This window comes from Anser anser, assembly GCF_964211835.1.
Source record: "Anser anser genome assembly, chromosome: 5".
Taxonomy (NCBI): Eukaryota; Metazoa; Chordata; class Aves; order Anseriformes; family Anatidae; genus Anser; species Anser anser.
The window spans coordinates 36,340,552-36,352,888 of NC_139725.1; the positions used below are offsets into that span (position 1 = coordinate 36,340,552).

General features: G+C 62.9%; 2 protein-coding genes across 2 annotated transcripts; both read right to left on the minus strand.

Moving 5' to 3' along the window:
- Positions 1-1,698: 1,698 nt before the first annotated feature.
- On the minus strand, positions 1,699-4,404 carry LOC310901149 (scavenger receptor cysteine-rich domain-containing protein SCART1-like; the record flags this gene model as incomplete). The annotated part of the gene is made up of 8 exons (XM_083840272.1): positions 1,699-2,092; positions 2,172-2,267; positions 2,345-2,491; positions 2,607-2,948; positions 3,050-3,358; positions 3,429-3,743; positions 3,821-4,141; positions 4,242-4,404. 8 exons carry the CDS (start codon positions 4,402-4,404, stop codon positions 1,842-1,844), a joined length of 1,944 nt encoding a protein of 647 aa, XP_083696398.1. The 3' UTR covers positions 1,699-1,841.
- A 7-nt stretch (positions 4,405-4,411) lies between these two features.
- LOC310899918 (scavenger receptor cysteine-rich domain-containing group B protein-like) lies at positions 4,412-7,722 on the minus strand. The gene is made up of 2 exons (XM_083837048.1): positions 5,457-7,722; positions 4,412-5,332 (listed from the first exon to the last, which is right to left on the minus strand). The coding sequence occupies exons 1-2, from the start codon at positions 5,506-5,508 to the stop codon at positions 4,530-4,532; spliced, it is 855 nt and encodes a 284-aa protein (XP_083693174.1). The 5' UTR covers positions 5,509-7,722; the 3' UTR covers positions 4,412-4,529.
- Positions 7,723-12,337: the final 4,615 nt, after the last annotated feature.

Sequence of the window (12,337 nt, forward strand, 5' to 3'; positions counted from 1 at the left end):
ACAACCTCCTTTAAGGTATTTCAAGAGCATGATAAGGTCACCCCTGAGCCTCCTTTTCTCCAGGCCTTTTTCAGCGGCTCTCAGCAACTCCTCATAAGATTTGTTCTCTAGACACTTCAACAGCTTCGCTGCCCTTCTTTGGACATGCTCCAGCACCTGCCTGTCCTTGTAGTGAAGGGGACAAAACTGAACACAGTTTTGGAGTTCCAGCCTCTCCAGGGCTGAGTAGAGAGGAACAATCACTTCCCTTGCTCTCTTGGCCATACCAGTTCTCATACAAGCCAATACGCTGTTGGCCATCTCACTTTGGAGATGTCACAGCGCTGCCTGAAGCCGAGCTGTTTCTGAGGATCTCCCGTCAGCTTGGAGGAGCACGAGTTTGTCACTGCCTGGATTTGATCCTCCACCATTTGCCACAAGTGGCAAAGCGTCCTGTGACGTGACGTGCCCTTCCCTCTGCCTGTTCATGCGGCCTAAACCACATGAAGTTTAACAAGAGCAAGTGCCAGGTCCTGCACCTGGGACGGGGCAACCCTGGCTGTATGTACAGACCGGGGGACGAGATGCTGGAGAGCAGCCCCGCAGAGAGGGATCTGGGGGTTGTGGCTGACAGCAGGTTGAATATGAGCCAGCAGTGTGCCCTGGCAGCCAGGAAGGCCAACCGTATCCTGGGGTGCATCAGGCACGGCATCGCTAGTCGGTCGAGGGAAGTGATTGTCCCGCTCTGCTCTGCACTGTGCGGCCTCACCTCGAGCACTGTGTGCAGTTCTGGGCACCACAGTACAGGAAGGACATTAAACTGTTGGAGAGTGTCCAGAGGAGGACGACGAAGATGGTGAAGGGCCTAGAGGGGAAGACGTATGAGGAGCGGCTGAGGTCACTTGGTCTGTTCAGCCTGGAGAAGAGGAGGCTGAGGGGAGACCTCATCGAGGCCTACAGCTTCCTCACGAGGGGGAGTGGAGGGGCAGGCGCCGACCTATTCTCCTTAGTCACCAGTGATAGGACCCATGGGAATGGTGTCAAGCTGGGGCAGGGGAGGTTTAGGCTAGACATCAGGAAGAGGTTCTTCACTGAGAGGGTGGTCGCACACTGGAACAGGCTCCCCAGGGAAGTAGTCACTGCACCAAGCCTCTTGGAGTTTAAGAAGCGTTTGGACTGTGCACTTAGTCACATGGTCTAAAAATTTGGATACACCCATGTGGTGCCAGAAACTGGACTCGATGATACTTATGGGTCCCTTCGAACTCGGGATATTCTATGATTCTGTGATTCTATTTTCTCCTGGAGGGGAGAGCGTGCAGCTCTGGGGCCAAAGGAAGGCCCTGGGGCTGGGCCCTGGGCTCTTCCCAGTCCTTCCCGCATGCCCAGAGCCATGGGGACGTGCCTGCGGGCCCAGCTCTGCCCTGTGGACCCGAGGGATGGACGATGGATCCAGGAGAGAGAGAGGCACCAGTGCTGGGAGCGAGGTTCCAAGCACTTGGGGGCTTTAATCGGAAAGAGTGCTGTGCAGGGAAAGGCCATGCAGAAAAACTTCACAAGGACCCTGGCGTGACGTTGGGCCACAGGTGCGGGTGGGCCGATGGAGCCGTTTCTGCAGCGTGCTGAGGGCTGTGCAGGGACGGGTGCCCCCCCATGGGCAGGGCCACCCACCCCTGGGGCCGGAGCCCCCTCTTGCAGCCATGTCCCCAGGCTCTCCTCACGGCGCTGTCCCCAGGGTGCTGACATCAACGTCGTCATAGCCCGTGTCCCCGTGGGACTGTGCCGGGGCGTCCCCGCTGTGGGGAGCAGAGGGCTCCTCCGGCACAGCTGCAGCATCATCATAGCCATCCGGGGGGCCGTGCTCAGGCTGGACTGGGGGGGCTGTGCCAGGCAGGGAGGGGCCGGGGCTGAGGACGCAGCCGCAAGGGCCACGTCCCCTCAGCTCCCCAGCACCACTGCTCAGCCATGACCCTGCTCCTTGGGTCCTCTGTGCCTTCCTGTCCGTGCCAAGTTACCCTTCCTCTACCTCTGGGTGCTCCGGGCTTGCTCTCCTCCTTGTAACCATCCCAGTTATCATCATCCAGCTTCATGCCTGAGCCCTTCGACAGGGAGCCTGTTGTGGAGAACGGGGCACTGGGTGCTTGTCCAGGGATGGGGACAGCCCCAGGCCCCAGGGACGACCATGCTCCCACCTGTGTGGCTGGGCACCTCCTGGTACTCGGGCATCAGGTTGTAATCCAGCTCCTCGTACACGGCCTCAGAGCCGGGATCCATGGCTCTTATGGGGCCTGAAAGGCAGTAGCATTGCATCGGCATCCCCCTCTGTCCTCCATGATCCCAGGGGAACCCCCAAGGCAGTGCCCACCTCGGCGTTGCACCCGTGCGCGGTGTGCCTGCACAGCCAGGGCTGCCAGAGCCAGGCACAGCAGCGTCCCCAGGAGTACGCACAGGACCGTGGGCATGGGCACACTCCCCGACACTGCTGTCAGTGGGGCAACGCTGCTGGTGACACCTGCAGGGATGGCCACGGGCAGCGTGAGGCTGGGATCCGCACGGCAGCAGGAGCAGGGGTCAGTGGGCACGGGCAGAGCCACCTGTGCAAGCATGCCTCTACCGGCAGCTGCTACCTGCAGTTGTGGTGGCCCCGCTCGTGCCCTCGGTGTCCTCGTCACAGGCGATGTGGGTGACCCCGGCAGGACCGCAGGACTGCAGGTGCCAGGGCGCCGAGGGGCAGCGCCAGAGCGAGGGGACCCCCTCCTGGCATTGCACCCAGCCCAGCCAGGCGGGGACCGAGCCCTGTGCGGGGACGGCCTCCAGCCTCCCCCCGGTGCCACAGCCCAGCTGGCGGCAGACAACGTCAGCTGTGGCGGGGCTGGTGTCGTTGGCGCACACGCGGCCCCACGTCCCCTCGTGCAGCACCTCCAGGTGTCCGCTGCAGCTGCTGCTGCCCCCCGCCAGACGCAGCAGCCCTGCAACAACAGGGGACAGCGGGGTCACGGCACCTCACGGGGCAGCGCGCACCCCACGGGCAGTGGGGACTGCTCCCCAGCTCAGGGATCACAGTGCTCACCTGAGCACACGGCACCGGCACCACCGCCCCGGCGGCAGCCACGCCGTGCTGGGGCTGGGCAGTCCCAGAGAGCCGCCTCCGTCCCCGAGCAGCCCCCGGCACCCGGCCACAGCGTCCCCACGCCGGGCCCGAAGCGCTCAGAGCCGGGCGCCTCCAGGGCCCGTCCGCACCCCAGCTGGCGGCACACGACGTCGGCATGTGGCAGGTCCCAGGCGTCCTGGCAGACGGTGCCCCAGGTGCCCTCGCTGTACACCTCCACCCTGCCGGCGCAGTGCCCGGGGCCGCCCGCCAGCCTCAGCCGCCGGCTGCCTGCACGGGAGGGCCAGGATGGGGCTGGGGGCACCCGCTGGGCACCCGCGGCCCTTCCCGGCGCACTCACCTGAGCAGGCAACGGCCGCCTCTGTGGGGCTGTGGCTGGGCGCTGCGGCAGGCCCCGAGGCGTTGCACTGCGCCAGGCGCTCCTCGGTGCCAGCACACCGCAGCTCCTGCAGCTCCACAGAGCCCAAGCTGGCGGCCGGCACAGCGTAGACCTTCTCTGGCACACCGCAGCCCAGCTGCCGGCACGCCACGGAGGCAGCTCGGTCATCCCACGGCCCCGCAGTCACACGGGCCCAGTGCCCGGGGCTTGTGGCCACCTCCAGCCGCCCGTCGCACCGGCTCTCCCCGTCCAGCAGCCGCAGGGGCTCAGCGGTGCCTGCAAGAGCCCGGCCATGCCGTGGGGACGGGCACTGCTCCCCGCCTGCCACGGGTGCCCGCGTCCCCTGCACCCACCTGAGCAGTTGACGGCGGCGGCATGGCCAGGGGGGCAGGCGGGCTCCCCCAGCACCGCCACGGGGCACTCGCCCGGGTGCCGCTCGCTCCCGCTGCACCTCAGGGCATCGCGCCGCAGCGGCCCCGTCGCCATGCCCGTCCCAAAATGGCCTCCTGGGGGCAGGGAGGCGGCGGGGCCGCAGCCCAGGTGGCGGCACAGGACGTGGGCGTCGGGCAGGTCCCAGGTGGTGGCACACAGGGCTCCCCATGTCCCCTGCTCCTCCACCTCCACCCGCCCGGCGCAGCCCGAGCCGCCATCCGCCAAACGGAAGCCGGTGTAGGCTGCAGCGAAGAGAGGGTGCTTGGGAGGCAGCACAACAGGGACCCACTGGGCACCCCACTCTGCAAGGGTCCACCCCAGCCCCCCAGGCCCAGCACTTACGTGAGCAGACGATAGAAGCGGGGCCAGCACAGGACTGCCCGTGGGTCGGCCGCCGGGCGCAGTTGGCGAGGAGTGGCTCGCTGCCGTTGCACTCAAAGGCGCCGTCCCAGAGCGGCCCCGTTGCTGCCCCAAAATGGCCGGCACCGGGGACGGCCAGTGCCATGCCGCAGCCCAGCTCCCTGCAGACCACCTGGGCGGCCTTGAGGTCCACGTGGCCGTGGCAGACGGTGGCCCAGGCGCGGCCCTGCCGCACCTCCAGCCGCCCCGAGCAGGCGCCGTCCCCTCCAGTCAGACGGGAGAACCCTGCCGGGAGAGGAGGGCTCCTGGGGCGGATGCGGACGAGGGGGCTCCCTGCAGCACCACATGTCCCCAGCTCTCACCTTGGCAGACCACAGCAGTGTCATAGTCATGAGGGCCATTGTAGGGTCCCCAGCCTTGAATCTTGCAGTCCCAGAGGGCCTTCTCAGCCCCATGGCAGTCAACAAAGCCCAAGCTGATAGAACCTTCAGCTTGGCCAAAGAGGGAGCTGTGGTAGGCACCAAGAGCCGAGCCGCAGCCCATCTGATGGCACACCACCTCGGCGTCCTCCATGTCCCAGGCATTGTCTGCCACCGTGCCCCAGCGTCCCCGCAGCTTCACCTCCACTCTCCCCTCACAGGGTCCCCTGCCAGCCGCCAGACGCAGCTCCACCGCCTCTGTATCGGGCACCAGCCTCAGTCCAGTCCTGGGGGTCCCAGCACGGCATCCCCAGCACCACCACCCCTCCTCACCTGTGCAGGTCACCCCCACATCCCACTGGTGGCCGCAGAAATGCTGGCCCCAGCCAAAGTGAGGGCATTCCTCCAAGGTGGCTTCTGTCCCAAGGCAGAAGATTGGATGCAGCCAGATGCGTCCCTTGCCCTGCCCAAACGGGGCATACGGGGATGCCCGGGCCACCGCACCGCAGCCCAGCTGCCGGCACACCACGCCGGCGCCGCGGTGGTCCCAGTCGAAGTCGTAGCTGCAGACGGAGCCCCACTCGCCCTCGTGCTTCACCTCCACCCGGCCGGCGCAGCGCCCGCCGCCATCCACCAGCCGCAGCTCCCCGCTGCCTGCGGGCAACCCCAGGGACCTTGCTGAGCCCGCGGGGTGCCTGCCCCACGGCTGCTCCCTGCCCCACCACTTGCCCACTGCCCCACGGCCAGCCCCTGCCCCACGGCCAGCCCCACCACTCACCCCCGCAGAGCTGCACGCAGAGGAGCAGCCCCAGTGCTCTGGCAGGCACCATCCTGCCCCCAGTGCCAGACGCAGCCCCGCGGCGGGGAGGGGGATATATAGGCAGCCCCCGCTGGCAGGAGCCAATGGGGGCGGCGGAGGCACCTTGTGAGCCGCTATCAGGAGGGTTATCTGCTGCCTGCCGGGGCCCAGCCTCCAATAACCTGCTCTGTGCCCAAATATGAGACTCGGCTCCGCTTCTGGCGTCATGCACCCACCCCCCCCCCGTGCACCATGGGGGTTCAGCGCCTGTATGTCCCCAAGGGGAGCCAGCCAGCACATCACCCGTGTCCCCCTGAGCTGGGGTTGGGGCTGTGCCCAAGGAGAGCAGGTCCCCATGGGGACAGGAGAGGCCCCAGAATAGGGTCCTCCCTCAGATCATGGCCTCCCTCAGCACCCCAGTACTCAGCCTTTGTCGGGGGGGTGGGGAGCCTTGACCCACCTGGAACAAGCCTGGGGGTCTCCAGGGAGGATCTGGTCTCTGTGCTAGCCCTGCCACGTGCAGGAGGGACATCTCCAGCCCCTTGCAGTGGCTGGTGGCACAGGGCACAAGGGGGATGGTTTCCCCCACTCGGGGACCTGGCGTCGGCACCGACCGCACGCAGCTGCTGGGCCACCTGCACTGCTGGCGATAGCATCGTGGCTTTGTTCAGCAGCGGGGATGCTACCAACGGGGCTCGGAGCCGAGGCTGAGCCCTAGGGTCCTGCGCGGCTTCTTGGGCAGTGAGGGGAACGAGGAGGAGAAGACAGCCTGACGTTAGCAGCAGGCACAGAGACAGCCACAGAGTGCAGCTTGGTGTGGGGGGGGTCCAGCTGCTGCGGGGCCAGCACAGAAGCCCCCAGCTTTAGAAGGGGCCAGGAGCAGGGGCCCAGCCCTCCCTGCCCATGTCCCTGTGTGCAGCCCGGTGCTGGGGCAGGAGGAAGTGTGTGCCGGATGCGCAGGCATCACTCAAAAGTGAAGCCCTGCCCGTACGCAGGGCCGGGACACAGGGCATTGCCCTTCTGGCACAGCCCCACTGCAGGAGGAGCGCGTGGCAGCACGGCTCGCTGGGGACAGGGGGCTCCTGGGTCCACGGCTGCAGGGACGGGCTCTGCCAAGGGTCTGCAGCTCCCGGGCTGCTCAGAAAGGCCCAGGCCGGACTTCAGCGTGCAGGACCTAGCCGTGCCGGCAAGCTGGGCACCCAGCCCCAAACCCCCTGGTGGGGAGGTCAGCCTCAGGAGCAGAGTGGGAAGCGGCCACCCCAGCCTGGGGACCAGGCCCAGGGAACGTCCTCGGGGTGCCAGAGCAGCGCTGCTCTCCCCCCCCCCCCAGCTCCTCCTGTTTCTCGCTTTCTGCCCCGGGAAGCTCCAGCTCCAGCCCCGGGCAGCCAGGGCAGGAAGATAGGACAGGCTGCGGCGAGCAGGCGCAGGCCTTGGCTCAAGGAGAGCTGCCTGGCCCCACTCCACTTGTCACCAGCCCTTTTGTGCTCTCTTTTTTTTTTTCCTCAATTCTCTGCCCCATCCCACTTGGGCAGGGGAAGGGAACCAGTGAAGGGCTCTGTGGTACTCAGCTGCCTGCTGGGTTAAACGACAGCAACCTGCGCCAACTCAAGCAGCTGTGCTGGAAATTACCAATCACGACCATCATCTGAGGAAAGAAAGAAGCAAAACCCATAAAGGAACAGCTCACTACTAGCTTCTTAACCACCACGTATCCTGAGGTTTAGCAGGTTGCTGTCTGGTCCAGGAAGGACAAGGACAGGCGAATGCTGTTGCCTATTTTGCTGGGACAGGTTTTGCTTTCAGAAACTACCCGCAGTGCACTAATGAGAAAAGCAGAGCTGTGAAGAGCATTTTTGAAGGCTGTTTTCCATATTAGGGCATATGATCTGATAGGCAGCGTGCTTCCCCAGAGTGAATTCAGTGCTTAAACAGATTAACTGCAGCTATTTGATGTTGCTTGTACCTGTGGTCGCTGGGGCAGGGACTCCTGTTTTCTCTTACTGACTCCTATTTAGAAGCCTGCAATGCTCCAGCAGCAGCAAAGCGACCATCCTAAAGGCAGCAGCTCATGAATGCTACAAGCTGCCAGCTCGTGCAGGGGGCTCCTTCCTGGCCTCCTGTCGGGCCGTTCTCGGCAGTCCCAAAGACCTCCCTGTGCACGCAGGAGGCGCGTAGGATTTGCCTTCACTGTTGTGCTCTGCTTCTGCAGACACAGGAGGGGTCTGACAGCTCTCTTGTGCTTTCTCTTTCTCTCCATGAGCACAAGAGAAGTGCCCACGTGCAGCACAGGCACACAGGCAGCCAGCTGCAGGGACACAATGAAGCAGAGCAGGGCCATCAGGGCCCTTGCAGACGGGATAGGAGCCAGCCCCTTTTCTGCTCCCGGCCTGCAGTGCCCTCGCCTTGGGCCCCGACTGCGTGTGAGCTCTGCTCTGGGTGCTGGGGTGAATCAAAGAGTGGCTTGGGTTGGAGGGGATGTTAAAGATCATCTAACTCCAACCCCCTGCCATAGGCAGGGATGCCACCCAAACAGACAGCCAAAGCTGCCACCAGCTGACCCCAAGGGAAGGGCTGCTGGGGTGGTGTTGGTGGGGCCACAAACAGCAGCAAGGATGCTCCAGCCACCGTGCCATAGCTCTGGAGGGAGCAGAAGTGGCAGCTGGGGCTTATGGGGTCATGTCAGCTACAAGGGGAGGAAGTCGAAACGCCGTCCAGGAAAGAAAGGCACGCATCTTGTTTTAGATATCTTTATTTTGTGGCAGCCTAGGCCGAGGAATGAGAGCCTCTCCATTGTTCATTGCAGTCGTGGCTGGCACTTCTGCAGGGTGCCTGTCTAGTCCTGCCATCGGGGCGGTCTCTTGCAGGGCTGGGGATAGTCCTGGGGCTGCTGTCGGCCTTACTCTTCAAGGGGCACCGGGGCCCCCCAGGCGAGTGGTCCCTGCCCCGGCCAGGGACGTAGGGGCTGGGCCTGCTGCCCTTGGAAGACGGCCCTGCTGTCGCTGCCTGTCCCGGCCCCTCCTGTGGTGGCTCCCTTCCTCCTCTGTGGTGACAGGGGTGGCCGCGGAGCTGTCCTCCTGCCCCCCAGCAGCACGGACATCCCGGCGGTCCCGCTGCCAGTGCACCTCAGTTCTGTACAGCTCTGCAGCGACGGTGACGAGCAGTGCCACGAAGGGCACCGTGTGGCTGTGGAGGGAAGGCTGCAGCTGCCGCACCAGGGCCTGCTGGTCCAGCCCGAAGATGCACAGGGAGGCGAGGACGATTCCCTGCACCACAGCCACGTCCCACCACTGGCTGCCGTAGATCCTCCGCAGCTCCTCTTGCAGCCACGCCAGCAGGGGCCTGGCGTCAGCCAGCTGCTCCTGGAAGAAGGCTGCCCAGAGCTGGGGTGGGAAGCTGTGCTCAGGAGTCCTGAGCACCAGCCCCGCAGCCCCCTGCTCGTCCTGCTGTCCCCCAGCTGTTCTGCGGACTCTGGGATGGGACACTCCAGGTAGTCGTCAGCCGACCACACCGAGTACTTGCTGGACTGGAGCCTGCCCCCGTACAGGGGGCAACTCGGCTTCTCCTTGGCCCACCGCAGCACACAGCCCAAGCAAAGCTGGTGGAGGCAGGGCGTCAGGTAGGCCACGTCATCCTGGCCGTGACGACAGAGCGCGCAGGCCCAGCCCGACGACCCGTCCATGGCGGCAGGGCGCTGCAAAGATGCCACCAACTGCAAGAGAGAGTGAGGCCACGGTCACTGGTGCTCCCAGGGTGGGCAGCAACGATGCGCGGGTCCCCCAGCAGGAAACCCTTGGGCCCCGTGGCTGTGCCATCCCGTGTTCCTTGCTGGCATGGAGCCAGGCTGAGGCCTTGCCCCTGGCAGCTCCCCGAGCCCCAGCGCCCACCCCACGCCCCCCCAGGGGGACACGTCCCCGCACAGCTCAGCTGCGCTGCTGCGAGCGCACAGGGCAGGGCAAACACAGGCGAATGTTGTGGGGACGGGCACCCAGAGCAGCTGCCGGCGGCCCCACAGCACGACCCGACCGAATCCCCGCTCAGCCCTCCAAGCCTCACAGACACGCTGGGCAGGAGTGCAGGCATGAGCCAAGCTGGGCCGGGCCCTGCCGGCACCTGGACATAACGGGGAGGGCTGCGCAGTCACACTGCCTCGTGAGGTGACGTCACACTGCCTGCTCGGTGACATCACGCTGCCTCGCGCGTGTGACGCCACATGGAGCCCCCAGCCCCTGCGGCGCTCACTCTGGCACCGCTCTGGCATCACTCCCTGCAATTCTGTGATTCTGTGATCATCTAACTCCAACCCCCTGCCATAGGCAGGGATGCCACCCGCTAGGTAACTACGTTTGCCTCACTACCCTCACAGGGAAGAAGTTCCTCCTAACGTCTAACCTAAATCTATCCTCTTTTAGTTTAAAGCCATTCCCACTGGTTCCCGGCATTGCCTACCTGAGTAAAGAGTCCTTCTCCATCCTTTTTATAAGACCCCTTTAAGTATTGAAGGGCCGCAAGGAGGTCTCCCCAGAGCCTCTCTTCTCCAGGATGAACAGCCCCAGCTCGCTCAGCTTTTCTTCATAGGACAGCTGCTCCAGGCCCCTGATCACCTTTGCCGCCCTCCCCTGGACTCGCTCCAGCAGGGCCACATCTTTCTTGTGCTGGGGGCCCTGATCCAGGACGTTCCCCTTATCCAGCAGCAGTTCCCCTGCGGCCTGTGGAGAGGCCCCTGGTGGAGCAGGCTGTCCCCCTGCAGCCCATGGGTCCCACACGGAGCAGATCTCCACGCTGCAGCCCGTGGAGGAGCCCCCGGTGGAGCAGGTGGATGTGGCCTGGAGGAGGCTGCGGCCCATGGAGAGCCCCCGCAGCAGCAGGCCCCAGGCCGGAGCTGCAGCCCATGGAGAGGAGCCCACGCAGGAGCAGGGGGTCTGGGGGGAGGTGCCGCCCGTGGGGGACCCGTACTGGAGCAGTTTGCTCCTGACGGATGGACCCCGTGGTACGGAGCCATGTGGGAGCAGTTCTTGAAGAGCTGCTGCCTGTGGGCAGCCCCCGCAGGCTCAGTTCGGGAAGGACGGCATCCCGTGGGAGGGACCCACGTGGAGCAGGAGCAGAGAGTGACCGTGAAGGAGCGGTGGAGACGAAGCGTCAGGGACTGACCGCAGCCCCCATTGCCTGTTCCCCTGCACCGATCGGGGGAGGACGTAGAAGAGGGTGGATGGGGGAAGGTGTTTTTAGCATGCTTTTAGTTCCTCACTCTTCTAGTCTGCTAATGATTGGAAAGAAATTATACTAATCTCTCTACACGGATCTGTATTGCCCGTGCCGTAACTGGTGAGCAATCTCCCTGTCCTTAACTCAACCCTTGAGCCCTTTCCATCATATTATCTCCCCTATTGTCATCAAGGAGGGCGAGTGAGAGAGCGGTTTTCGTGGAGCTCAGCTGTGTAGCACGGTAAAACCACCACAGCAGAGCCTGGCCCTCTCTGCCGCTGTCTTCAGATATAAATATTTGAAAATGTAAAATGTATTTCAGTTTAATTAACATAATTAATATTCCTTCTTCTTCAGTTTTTGAGAAATGGCAGTTGTTTTCCTTTGGGAAAATTCCTTTGGCAATACTCCCATAGGCATATCAGAAAGCCTAGTGTAAAAATAAATCAATCTTTTTATGACATACTCTTATATCTTCATGTGTGTTAACTTCAGCCTGGCAGGCGTTGCATCATGGGCTATATGTCTGCATACATACACATATACATACATCACAGAATCACAGAACCATCTAGGTTGGAAGAGACCTCCAAGATCACCTAGTCCAACCTCTGACCTAATACTAACAAGTCCTCCACTAAACCATATCACTAAGCTCTACATTTAAATGTCTTTTAAAGGCCTCTAGGGATGGTGACTCAACCACTTCCCTGGGCAGCCCATTCCAATGCCTCACAACCCTTTCAGTAAAGAAGTTCTTCCATAAGCACCTCCAATGCTTTGGAACTTCTGCCCTGAACAGGTGCAGAATCCTAAAAACCTAGTTAAATGTTTGAGAAAGGTGGGCCGTCACCCTGGCAATTCCAAAGAGACAGAAATCACTACAACATGCAGCCATGCCAGCCCCTGCGACAGGCCCTGCGGCTGGGCCCGAGAACCAACCCATGCCTCTCTCAGTCACCTCTGTCCACAAGACGAAACAATGGATGCCAAAGTCACCTCGTTTAGTAAGGGCAGAAACTCCTACTGAGAAGGAGGAGGAGGAGGAAGAGGACGAGGCAGGCTACTCCAAGGCAGGGCCATGTGGCTATGGCAGGAGGAAGAATCACAGAATCATGGAACATGCTGAGTTGGAAGGGATCCACAAGGATCATCGAGTCCAACTCCTGGGTCCTCAAAGGACCACCCAAAAATCAGACCATGTGTCTGAGACGCTTCTTGAACTCCGGCAGGCTCGGTGCTGTGACCATGTCCCTGGGGAGCCTGTCCCAGTACCCAATCACCCTCCCGGTAAAGAACCTTTCCCTAATACCCAGCCTGACCCTCCCCTGTCCCAGCTCCATGCCATTCCCTCGGGTCCTGTCGCTGTCCCCAGAGAGCAGAGCTCAGCGCCTGCCCCTCCGCTCCCCTCGTGAGGGAGCTGCAGGCCGCCATGAGGCCTCCCCTCAGCCTGCTCTGTGTGGGCTGAACAAACCAAGGCACCTCAGCTGCTCCTCACACATCCTCCCCTATAGACCCTTAACCATCTCTGGGGAACAATTTTATCCATGATTCAGATGCAGGAATGGAATGCATCCTCAGCAAGTTTGCTGATAACACTCAAGTGGGAGGCGCTGTTGCCTCCCTGCAGGGATGAGAGGCCATGATGCAGAGTCTCT